Raw genomic sequence first — 16,586 nt, 5'->3', positions numbered from 1 at the left:
ACTAAGACTCTGTTGAAATAGTCCTGCTGACACCATCTCCCATCTTTTTGTTTTGGAAATGTGAGACTGTTTTTTGATTTGATATGGTCTTCTGAGTACAAACTCTGTTCTAAATGTATCAGTTAAAACAGATGGCCAGTCAGTAGGGTCTACTGATGCAGCCTTTTCATAGATGCTTGATGCAACATCATTAGGCTTGTCTAAGGTGGAGGGGACAGAAGCGCTTGATGCTGCATCGCTGGAAGGTGCTACGGTGTTCGTGGTTTCCAGAAAATAGGGTATGTGGCTGGTAAACACCCACACACTCGTACACACACAAACTACTCTCATGCTTTGCACTGAACACCATCTGAGTTCTGTTGCACTTGAGTTTGCATCACGTAAAGGAACCCTCTGTGTGTTTCCATGCTGACATATTACTTTAACACTGATAACAGTTCATTAAGAGCATGTTCATAACTATGATTTCAGTGTGCACACTGACTCCTAAAACAATGATAAAAGCTTGAATAAGTTCAACTGAATAATTTTGAGAGCGTGTCTGCTTTGTTATTTTGTTTTCATTTAATTATATATAACGTATACTGTATCAATAAATAGATGGATATATTCATTTTTTCTCATATGGGGGCCTAAGGAACAAACAGTGGAACATTTTAGAGTCAAAAGATTGCTATCAGTTGCAAACACCTCGCACACATTCGTACAAAACAAGCTCTTTACAAACCATAGGCAACAAGGTAATTAATATTCTGTTTTGTAAATAGTTAATTAATAACCTATTAATTTCTAAAGGCTAGAGAACCAGGCTTGTGACTAGAGGGTTGCCGGTTCGATTCCCAGGCCCAACAGCCACGGCTGTGTGCCCTTGAGCAAGGCACTTAACCCCAATGCTCCCCGGGCACAGAGAAATGCTGCCCACTGCTCCTGCGTCTGTTGTGTGTTTACCACTGGTGTGTTGGATGGGTTAAGTGTAGAAGACAGATTCACTGTTCACAGTGTGTGTGTGCAATCACGGAGACTTTAAAAAACTTTAAAATGTTGAAGATTTACACCCCATTTTGAGTTATTTATATTTACTTCCCTTTATTACTGTATTTCATCCGACAGTCATGATAACCTGCAACATATATGCTAATATCTTTGAAGCAGAAAACAGAAAAAAACAGCATCACATTCTTTGTCTACGACTTCATGTACATCCACAGTAAATAAATATGTATGATTTTCAAAACAAGCACTCATATGTCTCACTTTTGACTGTGTTTGTTGGAATGATGCACTTATTGTAAATCTGTTAAATACCAAATTGTGAATTGTAAATGCTCCACTGAGCACAAGAAACACTGAGCACATTCTTTTTGTATGGCTGCACTTATACAGCTGCAACACATAATTGCTGTTTATGTACTGTGGGTACCTTGGCAGGAAGCTAGAGTCAGCCGTCTTTACTCGAATTCACATGTGTTCTCATCACATCTATGAGTGTTTTGCAGACAGAGTGAACAGAGAAATAGACATGTAGCTTTATAAAGCAGAGGGTGATCATTCAGCAGCCCAAAGTCAGCCATATCACATTCAATTTCACATATGTCAAATCAGATTCCGAGATCAGAGCCTTCAGACTCTTATAAAACCCTGGAAATCTGGAATAATGAAATAATTAACCAAGCGCTCAAATACTTCTAACTTCTCATTGTGTGTGTTGGAATATTTGGGGGAGCACAGGAGAATTTTTGCAGCTCTTACATTTCTGTGAAGTCTTCAATCTTAAGAACAATTTCAACAATCTCTGAGCATGGAAAGATGTCACTAATTCCTGAGACTGATGTTCCATTTCTTGGTTTTGATCTCTCTGAGGTTCTCTTCAACAGACACCATAAAACCAATCCAGAGACACGCAGTCACATGTAAACAACCACTGATCTTCCTCAATAAAATCCACATCATCTTTTCACACATTTCTCTTGGTGAACAAATATACATAGTATAAGGGTATTAAATATTGTATTGAGGTTGATTAATTTAGACATCGCTAAAAGTGACATGTTTATCACTGAGAGTTACACTGATATATATAATCATTTATTAAATATTTCTTAAAAGATGTTGCCAAGAACAACTGATGTATCAAGCTACGAGCAGAGACTCTCTTTATGACTGTCCTTATTCACCACAATACTGTCAGTCAGAGCACAGAGTCAACTAAACACGGTCAGTGATGAGCACAGAGTCAACTAAAACACTGTTAGTTATTAGTTATTAGTTATAAGGCAGTTATTAGTTAGCATGCTGATTAATTTCACCACAGTAATAAAAAGGACCTGTATTTCTGTACAGTAGGTTTGAGAGAAAATGTTGAAACTGTGGAGAATTTTTTAACTATCTTTCTCATGTAATCTTGTCATGTAGTTGATTAGTACTGTAGCAGTGTTGGTTGTGATGGTTTTCACTGTGAGGTCAAGCTCACCTACAGACTTAATGAGAGTGTTGAGGATCTCCTGTAAACTCTGATCTGGCAAAACACTCTTCCCAAACTACCCAAGATAAAAGGATAAAAACAGAGCATCAACACACACACATACACACACACACTCTCTCTCTCTCTCTCTCTCTCTCTCTCTCTCTCTCTCTCTGTGAGACAACTATCAAAATTGTATAACTAATCACTGTTGTATAACTTCACTAGTGTCAATCACTGTGACACTAGTGAAGTATTGGAATGACATAAACAGTTATAAGAACATAGCTGGGCCTCTACTTGGCTGTGCAGTCATCGCAGCAGTGGATGTGGAGCTCCAGGACCTGATGACTCCTTGCCCAGTAGGACTCATGATGCTGCACAGCACTCTCTCCCACAGGGACCTGGGCACCAAGAACTGCTTCAACACTTGACCAGGAGTGGCACCCTCCCAGCAGCAGCACAGATGGCTGTCCCATATCACCAAGCTGAGCAAGAAGCCTTCATGGCCAAACCTGTATTATACAGTCACCAACCACTCTGGCCAAAGCTCCTCCCAGAGCCAACCCAGCAGTTGTGGGTCAACCTGCTGTGCCCTTTGCACCCCACTGGGCTGATATGCTCTTGTCCCTGCTGTTGTGGTCATCGCTAGTGTAGGGCCTGCCCTACCTGTAGCCCATAGCCCATAACTCCCTGCTCACCTTCATGGGTCATCTCCTCTTATCTGCTCACCTTCGTGGATCATCTCCTCCCATCTTCTCACCTTTCACTGTAACAATATTGGATATAATAATGCATGTAAGTGGTGCTGCAATTTCGCCTTAAAAGCAGCAGAAAAATCGAAATACCATCACTATGCAGGACAAAAGAACACCAACACATTCTGGCCAAAGTGAACTTTCTCTCATGCAGAGGTTGCAAAGTTGATGCATATATATCACAGGTCACGCTGTTCAGCAACACCCGAGGATGAACTTGCTGGGGGCGGGGGGTACGACTGCGTGTTCAGTGTCCTTATAGTTAAGGTGTTTAAGTTAAAACTGGTCAGTCATGTGATGTCGTTCTCATTATTAGATGGTGGTAGCAGAAGGAAAAGGCCTCCGTCCAGTTCTGCAGATCAAGAGAACACAAAACGTCAGAGTAAGTCTGTATCTGAGTCTTTCATTAATGTGTTGACTGAGATAAGTAAGGAATAGCATTAAATTTGTTTTGATAGATTCTTGTTGTACAGTCGGCCCTCCATATCCAGGGGGGGATTAGGACTTCCCACAGATACCAAAATCCGTGCTGTAAACCTGAAAGCCCAAATCATTTAATTCTATTAAATCGTTTAAATTTAAAAAGTCCTTATAAATTCCACTGACTTAAAATTTGTTATAACATGTAATCCAATTTTGAGTTATGTTAACGAAAAACTTTTGTTTTTAGTTAACATTTTACAATTTTGTTATTTGGCAGACACCTTTAGCCAAAGCGACTTACAATCAGTGCATCAGTCGGATCACAATAAGACTGAGTGTCAATTTACCCCTTCGTATTGCTCCCCTGGAATACTTTGACAAACACAGATACAAGACAAGGAAAGGGAGGTTAGGCATTGGGGGACAGGTGGGTTCTAAAGAGGTGGGTTTTCAGTTTCCTGCCGAAGATGGTAAGAGATTCCGCAGTCCTAACTGTATGAGGGAGGTCGTTTCACCACCGCGGGGCAATGGTGGAGAAGAGACGTGGTCGGGAGGTGCGGCTGCCGGGTTCCCGAAGTGAGAGGACCGTCAGTTGACTGGAGGTTGTAGAGTGGAGGGTTCTAGTAGGGGTATAAGGAGTTATCAGGGACTGAAGTTATGATGGGGAGGAGCCTCTCGTGGCCTGGTCGGCCAGCACCAGTGTCTTGAACTGGATGCGGGCAGCTACCGGATGCCAGTGGAGCGCAGTAAGGAGTGGAGTGATATGAGAGTGCTTAGGGAGGTTGAATACCAGGCGTGCAGTGGCATTCTGAGTGAGCTGGAGCGGCCTGATGGCGCAGGTCGGCAAGTCAGCCAGTAGAATGTTGAAGTAGTCCAGGCGGGAGATGACAAGCGCTTGGACCAGGAGCTGGGTCGCCTGTTGTGTGAGGAAGGGGCGGATTCTCCTGATGTTGTATAGGGAGAATCTGCAGGCTCGAGTGACTGCCATGATGTGACCAGAGTAGGTCAGCTGGTTGTAAAGGGTTACGCCAAGGTTTCTGGCTGCTGTGGTGGGGAACACCACAGATCCACAGTTTCAAATCACTGTTGGATTAAGTAATATGTACTCCAGATTATAAAATCACTATAATTTAAAAATTCTGGAGTGCAAACGTTTTTCCTTCTTCGTTTACAGCCGACATCAGCGCCGCGGTGCATTTGGGACACATCCGCTTACATTCCACCTAGTGAACTTTTTACAGCGACTGAGATTTAAGATAGTTGTGTTCAGAGAGGGGTCACTACAGCCATCATTACAACTACTTTGCATTTGGTGCAGCGCTTGGCTGACAAGCCAAAGGTGCGACGCTACCACCTGTGAGATAATGACTGATCGCCTCTAAGTCAGAATCTTCCACTAATACATCAAACTTTTACCGGAAAGATACTTGGTCGGTCACAACTAGCGAATGTTGTATTCACAGTGGTCGCTCCCCATCTGTATCGTGCACTACATAGTGAGTGTTTGACGTAGTGAATATGTATGAAAATGAATGGATAAAGTCTTTCTGAGCTTATGAATCTGCTTTTTGACTGTGACAAAAAAGACTGGAAGGTTCGAAGCGTCTTCAGACAGCGCAGAATTTATGGCGGCCATCAACTCGAGACTGCGGCGAGAGAATTCACAGCCTACAACGCGTGGCTGATTTCAGTTTTGATATGATGTGTACATTTAAAGCTTAAGCATGCTATCTCTGTTCAGTTTTGATCTTCTAGTAACCATTGGTCACTAATTAAAGTGTTTCCAGAAATGTATGTGTTGAAATATGTCTCAATTTACTACAGTAGCCTATATCTATTCCCTCAAAAAAATAATATTTTACCTATTAATGGAAAGCATGTTATGATATCACACCAAAATTATGTGGGTCCTATGCTTCGTTTAACATAAAATTTGTTGTGATGTTTCTAAATTAACAGTTTTTGCTATGCCCGTTTTTCAGTTGAGGGGGTCTCGGTTTCAAAATAACAAATAAAAACCAATAACGTCAACAACAACTACTGTTATTTATTTATTTTTTCTTCTCAAAAGTCCTAATAGTGAAGAAAAACAGTATTTGTTAGTGGCCAACAGGTCGAAATGTTCACATACTCGCGATCGCCGCTTTCTGCTTATAATCTCAATATCTCTCAGTGCGCTACTACAGCTAGGGCATGGGATAGCGCCAAACACTCGAATCGGCCAAACCCTTCCTGGTAATGGCAATTTGATACAAGCTTCGACACAGAGGGTGCATCCGAACAGTCAAAAAATTACGTCCTAAATATTTTCCTAACAACCTTTCCTTGATCTCAATGGAAAACGTCATGGGGTTAAGGAAAGATGGGAAGGGGAATTCATAAGGACATAGGAAAAGACAACCGCGGCGCTAAGAGAATCCGACCGCGCGCACACTAGGCTACCTAATCATGCGACAGCGGATATTATTGACCTAAATCTGCCGAGGTGAACATGGACTACTAAAAGCGCATCTTAGAAACTTCGCCCCGTGTGTTCTTACCGTGTTTTTCTTGCAAGCAATGTAGATGTGGACAACCCCATGAAAATGTTACTTCCTTACCAAAGTTGGAGCTGAAATGAGAAAGGTCTATAGGCTACCGGTAACAAAAGTGAAGCGAATGGTCGCTCACGCCCACCCTCGAGGCGGTTTGCACAAGCAGTCCTTTTATAGTCATAAAACGTTAGAAACTATTCGGATGCTTCCCATATCTAGGAGAGTGAGGGGGCGAATATGGCACCGTGCGCTCCCAGCGGCGTATTACGTTTCTATAGAAGTGCGGTGCTAAATCCCACGTAGATGACTGGCACATCAAATGTTTTATGGGTACAAAACAGCTTTATTACAATAAATATTGATTAAATATAAAAGCTTTCAATGTAAAATTATGTAAAAATGTAACACAATTTAAAACCGTACAATTTTGTAATTTTAAGTCTAATTCGGCCTATTTGTATCATTGAAGCATTAGTGCATTTTTATATTTTAAAGTCCTCCTATTAACATTTGAAATTCTCCATGGGCTTGCACCGGCCTATCCATCCGAATTAATTACACCCTATTTTTCCCGAATATTTTCGATCCGCAGTTGGTGAAATCCGCAGGTGCGGAACAAGCGGATAAGGAGGACCGACTGTATTGTCATGATGTGATATACATTATGCACGTCCAAATCTCCAAGAAATTAAGCAAATGAAATTTCTGTTATTTTTTAATTAGCAGTGAGGCTGATTCAAGCAAAGAGGGCTGCTTTTGTCTGTTATTCTTGTGGCTTTTGTTTTATTTTGAATTGTTCTGTAAAAGTCATATTAAACTTGCAGTAAGTAAATCTGTAAGAGAGTCTTTGGGGAAAGATGAATCTACACATCAGTTCTCATGTTTCTGTGCTCTGCTGCAGGGGCTTCATCTAATGTAACTCAGTCATAAAGCACAAGCCAAACTAAACACAATGGATAGGAAATAAACCTTAACACCATTGTACTTATTTTGATGACTGCTGCAAGGAAAAAAGTCATATGAAAAAAAACCTATATCTTATAGTTTCCATTCTAATACTATTTAGTTTTATTTATGACATTTATGGTGTCCTGTGTTACATGTTTCAGTCTGATAGATTTAGCTGACAACTGTTCTTTATGTGAGATTTTCTATATCGGTATATGAGAATCAGCGGTGTCACACCCTGGCTCTTTAACCTATGTATACATTGTCAGAATAGCATGTTAAGTCATAGTGCTGGTGAATGCTATCATTTTTATCAAAGAAAAGGTTTGACTGTAGATTAGACAGACTACAGATATTTTTCTTTTTGAAAAAAAAAAAAAGTACCAAATCTGACGACACCTCATTTCACATAACTGTAACTGTTAGCTATTGTTAGCTGTGTACTGTTGCTATCTGAATCCAACGGCTGAAGCTGAATCTATAGACAAATAGTCGGTGAGCTCTGTTAGATGAAGAGAGAAAATGACAGATTGATGGGTCACTCATATGTGTCATTCATTAAGTTGGTTGGTTGCAGTCAAGAGATGTTCTTAAAACAGCTGAATAGAGTCCCTTTACAGCATCAGTCTGTAATTGATCAGAAAACTATTTGGTCTTTTATTCTTCCATTTTTTTAATCTGGTTGTGATCAAATACACTGTAAACCCAGAGAAGTTCAATTAACTAACAATTTTTGAGGTAACATGTTGCTCTAAAAAATTTTAGTTAACCATTGTTGAACAAATAAACAAATATAAGTTGAGAGTACTGATCCATAGATTCTTATTGATTGAACTTTTTAAGTTAACCAACTTTAAACGCTCCTCTTTAAGTATATTACTCCGCAAAGTTACTTTAATTATTAATCTAAGACGGGTATGTGCTTCATATTGTGCATCTGGGCTTTCCAAAGAGCATCCTGACTATTACAGAGTGGTTTAAAATCGTTTCGAAACAGTACAAATATTAGAGGGAGAGATTCTGACTTAGAGGCGTTCAGTCATTATCTTACCGATAGTAACATCGCACCATTGCCTTGTCAGCCAAGCACTGCACCAAATGCAAAGTTGGAACGACGACTGTAGTGACTACCTTCTTTTTAAAAAACTCTTCTTAATCGCGGTAGGAAGTTCACTAGGTCGAATGTAAGCGGAGGCGCCTCATAATGCACTGCGTCGCTGAGTTCATATTATTTAAACCAAAAGTGATTTGAAATTAATCAAAAGTTTTTAGTTTACATAACTCAAAACTGGATTATGTGTTATAACAACTCAACATTTTTAGATCAATAGAATTTTTAAGGACATTTTAAGTTTACACAATTTAATAGAATTAAGTTATTTGAACGTTTGGGTTTACAGTGTACTTCATTATACCGAATTTAACCTACATCGCGTTTTCGTAATCCCAAAAAGCAGAGGTGGACAAAGTAAACAACTCCATTACTTGAGTCAAAGTATAGATACTCCTGGTCAAATATTACTCCAATGTAAGTAAAAGTTGTTCTGTTCAATTTTTACTTGAGTTAAAAGTACTGGAGTACTTGCTTTTAAAAATACTTAAGTATTCAAAAGTACATTTTCTTTTTAATGTCATCATATTGTTGTATTGCTGCAACGATGCATTTACAGAGTCTAAAGACTCTGAAACAACCTACTGAATGCACTGACTTGCTTGTAGAACCTGTAGAATAAAAAGCTTGTGGAATATGTTACAAAGCCTATAGAAACACAGTTGAACTAAACGCTTCCTCTATAAAAGACAGCGTATAGCTTCAGTTAAACAGGCACTAGGTTAACTCAAATTGGCCTTAAAGGGATAAACACGTCATAATGTTGTAGGCTAGGTTAGTTTTACTTGTACTTCATAGTATTGTCTGAAATGTGAAACAGCTGGATGACCATCGTCACCGCTTGATTCCCGCCCCCCTCGTCTTATTGGGACCGGGTCCTACGTGAATCCGCTGACCTTACAAATATTACTGTGTTTACCTTACAAGATGAAAACATATATTTCTGAAAGGATTTGTCAGTAACGTTAACTCGGCATTTTCGCTAGCTAACTATTAGTATGCGTCAGCAGGGGATTCACACAGGACCCGGTGTTATGCCCCAAATGGTTTTCAAGCCAACTGGTTTCCGTACGTGTTCACACAATGTGTTAACAGTAGAAGAGGTGGTCTGCCTCTGTCACCAGATTCGTCACACATTCACAAACATATAAATCGCAATTTTCAAGTCACATCTCATATCTACTGTGGCAAATGATTATAAGTGTTCGGCGAACACAGCGCGCGAACGCATACGGGAAGCAATTAGCTTGGAAACCAGTTGATTTCAAAAATCTCAGACATGGACTTAAGATATGGCCATGGCTGCTCTGGTGAAGAACCTTTATCTTTATCATCTTTATCTTCAAGGTATTGTCGCTATAGCTATCAGTAAAACCGCCAAGTTCAGTTGTTAAAAAAATGCAGCACGCACTTGACTGACAGCATTGGAGTAGTTTACTGTGATTGGTTTTTCCCCTGTGATGAACACAATCTGGGCTATCCCATATTAGAAAAGAAAATTCCGCTGACTTCAAAGCTATGCGTTAAAGTAATGAGTAACGAAAACCTTCACAGAAATGTAGTGGAGTGAAAAGTACAATATTTGTATTTCAAATGTCGTGGAGTAAATATCATAAGTTTCCAAAAAAAAAAAAAAACCCCACTCAAGTAAAGTACAGATACTCGAAAAATGTACTTAAGTACAGTACTCGAGTAAATGTACTTCGTTACTGCCCACCCCTGCCAAAAAGTTGATTACGGTCCTGGTTTCAAACTGGGTGTCCCGAATCCCGCCAAATATCTGTAAAACACTAAAATGTCATGGATTTCAATATTCACTACCAAATTATCCCGGTTCTCACCACCATTCAGATAATATTACCGGTATACTTGTTTTGTACTTGCACAGCATTTATATAGACGTTTATCATCCTCTGTCCTACTCATTGTTACCTAACCCATTTAAAAAACACAAACAATGCACCGCGCGCCAGAATTCAGCACTAATTTTTCTGATAATGTATCAGTCAATTAATGTGTTATTGTCAATGTGTTATGGTTAATCTAAAAAAGCAATCAGACTGAAATCGGCCGGAGGGGACATTACTCAACGGAAAACGACTTCATATAATAATAATTCTTGTTATTATTATTATTTGTATTCAACACTTGGCCATGTCTGAGGTGGCTCCCATGGGTGAAAACTCATGAAATTCAGTACACACCTGTGCTTGTGAAAGCTACTCAGGGACAGGGGCTTGGCCCCTGGTGTGGCCCGGGGACTCCATAGTGCCCCGATATGACAGCAAGTCTTGTTGACATTTGAAATTATTCGCTTCATTAGGATTAGCTAGCTTCTTTTAGGTTGGTCTAGAAAGGTTTATGCACCGGGTTAGAAAAAAATAGCATAATGTTGTTTTTTATAATGTCTGAAGTGTGCACAAACTTGTGAGGTGAATAACTTGAGACAGACACAAAAGTAAATTCTTTGGGAGAGCAAGTTGAATAGGTGTCCCAACCAAATGTCAACTCATTAAATTACAATTACCAGACATGCCACCCAGTGAGATTTGAAAGTGTCTCTGAAACAGCTGTCATTGTTTTAGAATGTAATCCACCATCATGCCTGGGCATGGGCGTCAGTTTGTTTTGAAAAGTGTCCGACGTGTTCACAACTTTTTTCAGTGATGGGGCCATGACTGTCACATTCGGAATGGAGAATCAGACCCAAAAGCAGATTCAGTTCAATGGTTTAATGAAGAAAAGATCTCTCAACACAAAAATCTCCAGTCTCACCAGGAACAAGCAGAAACACAAAAACAGCACTCTAAATAGCTGTAGAGCAAACACTTAGGCAGACTAACCAAAAGGCAGGCAAAAATGACAATTCAGAAACTGGCTGGATTCCAACAGGCAAACAGGCAGAATATCAAAAACAGGCTATCAGTCTAAACAGACTCAGTCAAGAGGCTGGGACAATCTGACAAAACAGGGACTAACAGAGGAAGGTATAAATAGACAGAGTAATTCAAACAAAATGAGAAACAGGTGAACTCAGAAGGCGGGAAACAATCAATGGCAGGAAGTAGAACACAAGTGAGGGACGGGGTCAGAGTCACAAGGAAAACCAAAACAAACAAAAGCACATGGTAAAACAAAAACACAGAATGACCAGCAGGAGGCCACGGAGTGACAGTCCGAGCAGAGGTACTGACAATAACAAAAAGTGGTGAGGACATGTCCCCAGCGTCCCCAGCGTAAATGAGGCCTATGTGCCTGGGTCTGAGGGCTGTCTTTGCTGGTGATCCCATAGTATGACTAAGACAATTACACATGTTGATGTAGGTCTATACTGGCAATGGAAAGCAATAGGAGAAAATTATTATTATTTTCTTACCTGAAGATATACGTGTTGATGGTTTCATCAAAATGTCTTAGTTCTCAAACTACTAAAACATTAGTAGGTAGAATTGTGAATCAAATTTGATTTTGTAGTTCTATTCTATTCTAACATGTTTGGATTATCCAAGGACATTAAATTAAACATTTTGAAACAATAAGCAAAAATCCAAATACTTCATTGTTCATGAATGTCATGAATGTCCTTTTCCGCTAGGCAAAGGCCAACTTCTGTAGGCAAAAAAGATACTGCCCATCCATTTGACTGGTGGCAAGCCTATTTAGTTTCTATTGAGCAGTCCTCTGGGCCGGGACCAGGGATGCTTTTTGTGTACTGCTGCCTTTTTCCTTTCCTATATCAGGTTAAAACATGTCTGGAGCACTCTTTTTCTTGTAGAAGTTCCATGTTTGTACAACAATTTAAATAAAAAATGTGTCTCTAATGTTTGAGATAAAACCTTGTAGCATAACCTTTATCAAAATTTAACAGACAGATACCAGTTAGCAGCAGTATTTCTATTCATATTCTTTTCATATTCATTTTCATTTAGTACGAGGTTGACAGTGGATCACAGCTGATGTCACTACCCCTCATCTCTTTGTCCCTTTGATCTTGGAATCATATCAGGAAGAATGTCCAATTTAATTATATTTATCAGAAGGCTTAACTGAACAATGAGTGGCTGGTCTACCCTTTAAGATTGAGAATATGCTTTAGCTTTGTACATTTGTTGCACGGCCATTCTATAGCAGGTGTAGATTGTGCTAATTTAAGAACTGCCAAGTAAGTTGCAACTTGCCACAATTTGGGAAGAACTGATTAAGCTGAAAGATCAGTAAATCAGTAAAACCTTTTTAGTGTTTGTCAAGTAGCCAGCAGTAACGTATTACCCAAACTGAATTTAAAAGGAAATCAGTGTGGTAACCACTTCTTATGACTGGTCATCTTTTTACCACATTGTAACAGTTCTTTCATTATTGCTATCGTAGTGCAGAGATCCACTGAGTCAAATGGCAGGCTGTCTCACCAGACTTGAGGAGTGGACGCGTGAACAAGTCCACCAGTGGTTATGTCAGGAGGTTAAAGTGGATCAGAAATATGCAGATCTGTTATTTGAGCAGGAAGTATCAGGTGAAGAGCTGGTCTGCTATGAACTAAAACACTTCTGCGATCTTGGCATAAAGCACGGCCCAGCAGTCAAAATTTCAAAAAGGTTGGAAGACTTGAAAAATGCACAAAAAGAAGAAGAAGAAGTTAAATCAACAATAAAAGATGGAGGAAGGACTGGGTCTGGATGCCTGTGTAGTCTCCACCCATTTGACAATCACTCTGAATTTCACAGGTACATTCAACACTATGTTTTACCTCCAGAGACAGGTTCAGGCAACCTGATTGATCCAATCCATGAGCATAAATTCTTGGGAGGTGTAAATGGCACTGACAAAAAGGATGCATTCAAGAAAAAGTTGTTCCCGTTTGCAGCAGCATGTATGAACAGTCGGACAAATGGCACCATACACTTTGGAGTAGCAGATTCCAAAGGAACAGGTTATTCTCATGGTGAAATTATTGGAATCAGTGTTGAAAAAGACAAAATTATTGATGCCTTGAATCATAATATCGAATCATACTTTGGATACCAAGCTGACAAGGCAAAGAAATGTATCAGACAACCACGCTTTGTGGAAGTACTCAGCCCTGACAATACCTCCTCTGACAGATGTGTCATTGAGGTGGATGTAGTCCCAAGTCACAGCATAGTCCAGGGTAAGATATTTTACATAACAGACGGACAAAAAAAAAATAAAAACACTCATGTATTTATCAGGGAAGGTGCTTCAACCAGGGATATCAAGAAAGATCCTAAGGAATTCAAACGTTTTGAAAAAAACTTAAAGCAGTTGGACCTACTCAGAGAGCAGGCTGAGAGGAGGCCGAAACTGAAAAGTCCTGTCTTTAGTAACCAGGGTGAGAGGCTGAAGAATCTATTAACATGTGGAGGGGGAGCACTAAACTACTATGATTTTTACTTTATTGTAATAAATAAAAGCCACCCTGAACAACTTCACCATCTTCAGTTTATCAGCAAACTGAAAAGATTTTTTGTTCTGGACTTTGATCCAGAGTCTGCAGTTAGTGGATCCTGTTCCAAGTGTTGCGACTCTACATCTGCAATTATTCATATGGCAAATGAATGTAAAAACGTTCCAAGAACTTTAACTGAAACTCTTCAATTGTACAGTCAGTCTAACTGGATGTTTTGCAATGGGAAAAAAGGCTCAGACACAGACCCTGACAAACCACTACATAATAGTGAATGGCTAAAGAGCAAAGCTGCCAAAATGGAAGAAACGATATCTTTTCTCTGCAATCGTGGCACACTGCAAAGAGGAAGATTCTTGGTAATATTTCTCCTTCTCTCTACTGTGGAAGCCATGATCGATCCAGTATTTGACACATTCATGAGTTTCTACAAATTTCTTGAAGGGTCCAAACACATTCTGAGTATGTGTTCATCAGAGAGTGCCTTTGGAAAATGGAAAGATTTCATCAGAACCAGGTGTGGAATTGACATGAGTAGGCACATATGTAAATTAGAGGTGAGTGAGATAAATGGAACTATATTGGATCTTGAGAAACATAGTGTAACAAATGTAAAACTTTTGCCATCAGGGGGAGGAAGCTCAGTTGTTCTGCAACCAGAGGATGAGAAACACATGACAGCTCTGAAAATCCTGTGTCAAAATGAACGTGAAAATGAGCAAAACCATTCACCATCTGAAGAACAATTCCACAGTGGGCTCAAAGCAGCGTGTTGGGACTTCTTTGTTTCAGAGAAAGAAAAGTCATTCATAAAACGAGACAAATATCGACAGCTCAAAGACATGATCAGATATCAAACCAAAGATCCTTCAAGCACATGTGTTATGGTGAATCTTTTTCATCACCCTGGTTGTGGAGGCACCACCTTAGCCATGCATGTGATGTGGAACCTTCGAAAAGAGTTCAGATGTGCTGTGTTAAAGGACAATAGTGTTCCAAAAACTGAAGTGGCGAAACAAGTCGCTGATTTAATGAGGTGTGGGAAGAGTGAGAATTCAGTCAAAACACCAGTCCTGCTGTTGGTGGATGACTTTGAGGAAACAGAAAACACACAGCTGGAACAAAGCATTAAAGAAATTGCAGGAAAAATATGTCTAAATGCCTTAATTATCATTCTGAACTGTTTGCGTGCAAAAGATCCACAAGATAGTTTCAAAAAGAGTGTAAGTGAGAGTCTGTTCATCACAGCAGCACTGTCCAAGGATGAACAAGATGCATTTGGGCTGAAACTGAAAGAACTAAAAGCAACTGATGAGAAACCTGAAAACTTTTACTGTTTCATGGCTATGAAAACCAACTTTAACAAGGCATATGCACAAAATGTTGTGTCCTTCATCTTGAAAGATTTTGATAAGAACAGCAAACAATCACAACTTCTGTCTATCCTGGCACTCCTGAACTCAAGAAGGGCTGATGCTTCCATCTCTGTTCTACTGTGTGAGGATTTCCTGGAAATTAAACCTTTACACTGGGGGAAAGAATCGGTGTTAGAGAAAATGGAACCCTTCTCATGCTTACTACTAGAGTTCACAGGCGAAGGACCAGAGGCATGCAGAGAAATCCGCTTGGTCCATCAACAGTTTGCAGCAGAGTGTGTCAATCAACTGGAGAAGACGTATAGTATCTCAAGACAAAACATATTAAGGACTATATGTAAATGGGACTTGATTTTTAGGAAAAACATGGAAAAAGATGACTTAAAAGACTCAGTGGAGAGGGTGCTCATGACAGGACAATATGAGGAAGAAGATTCGATATTTTACAGCTGCATAGATAGGATCATCCTCAGATTAAAGGATGTTAAACTAAATCCAAATCATCATCACAGCAACACTGGTATTTGACAAAGTGGCAAAAAATCCTTCAGATTTGACACCATTTCAGAATTTCTGCTGACTTTAAAATATATTCATAGTTGAAGTCACTATCAGATACAGGAGCCTTTTTTTTGGCCTAGTCTGAACGTTTTGGCTAAAACAAAACAAAATAAATTACAAAAGGACAATCACACAATTTAGAGGACTTGGCAGAGGAGGTTTGGCAAGAGATTCTGACAGCTAAAGCTTTCCACAGAGCTGAAATCTTGGAAAGGACTGATTCAGTAAATGATTAGGAGGTGCCTCAAAAAACTGAAAGAACCAGTATATTTGACAACACAAGACCAGCTTTGTCATAGACTTCTCAGACACCAAGTTATTATGGGTGGGGAGGATTGTATGAATACCAGAGCATAGTTTAATGATATATATGCACTGTGACAGTTTCCAAACAATAACCAGTATTATCTGTACCATCAAGCCTAATCGCAAGGGATCAGGACAATTGCTGATCTGTCTATTTTTCCAAAGTTCAAAGTACCAGTGCACATGCAGCATTGTCTACATTTTATAGGAGAATGCATAAATGAATGAATGCAAATATCACATTAATTAGGCAGTCGGTATGTTGGCCATAGATATGATGTGTGAGTTATGTAAAGGTAAATTTGTATATTGGCTGCTTAGTTTAGGTACAATCTATCACAGTTTATCTTATAAATGATTTGTATTATTTCTGCATTTATATAAGGAACTTCCAGTTACTCCTTTCTGTAAACCTTGAGGTTTTGTTTGCTTTTAAGGGGCATGTTAGTTGGGAACGTACATGCTTGGTGTTGAAATCCACAAGTCACGTATAGTTATCAGCCACAGCCTGATTGACTGATAGACCATAATGCTTTCCCATCATGTCTAGTGTCTAGCTGCCACACTGACACATTCTACATCAAAATCTTAGCTTATTTTATTTCTTTAAAGTATACATGGTGTGTATTTCTTTATAGTGCGGAAGGAGTTCAAAGTCATGTGTACAGTTGAGATCTTGCTTTTAT

At 39.5% G+C, this 16,586-nt stretch overlaps 1 protein-coding gene across 1 annotated transcript; it reads left to right on the top strand.

The window, feature by feature from the left end:
* Positions 1–12,624: 12,624 nt before the first annotated feature.
* Positions 12,625–15,561, top strand: LOC115811304 (sterile alpha motif domain-containing protein 9-like). Its single transcript, XM_030773456.1, has one exon. It carries the CDS (start codon positions 12,625–12,627, stop codon positions 15,559–15,561), a length of 2,937 nt encoding a protein of 978 aa, XP_030629316.1.
* The last annotated feature ends 1,025 nt before the right edge of the window (positions 15,562–16,586 follow it).

The sequence above is a fragment of the Chanos chanos genome, chromosome 5 (assembly GCF_902362185.1).
Source record: "Chanos chanos chromosome 5, fChaCha1.1, whole genome shotgun sequence".
NCBI classification, from domain to species: domain Eukaryota; kingdom Metazoa; phylum Chordata; class Actinopteri; order Gonorynchiformes; family Chanidae; genus Chanos; species Chanos chanos.
This window is presented reverse-complemented; position numbering and strand designations above follow the sequence as displayed.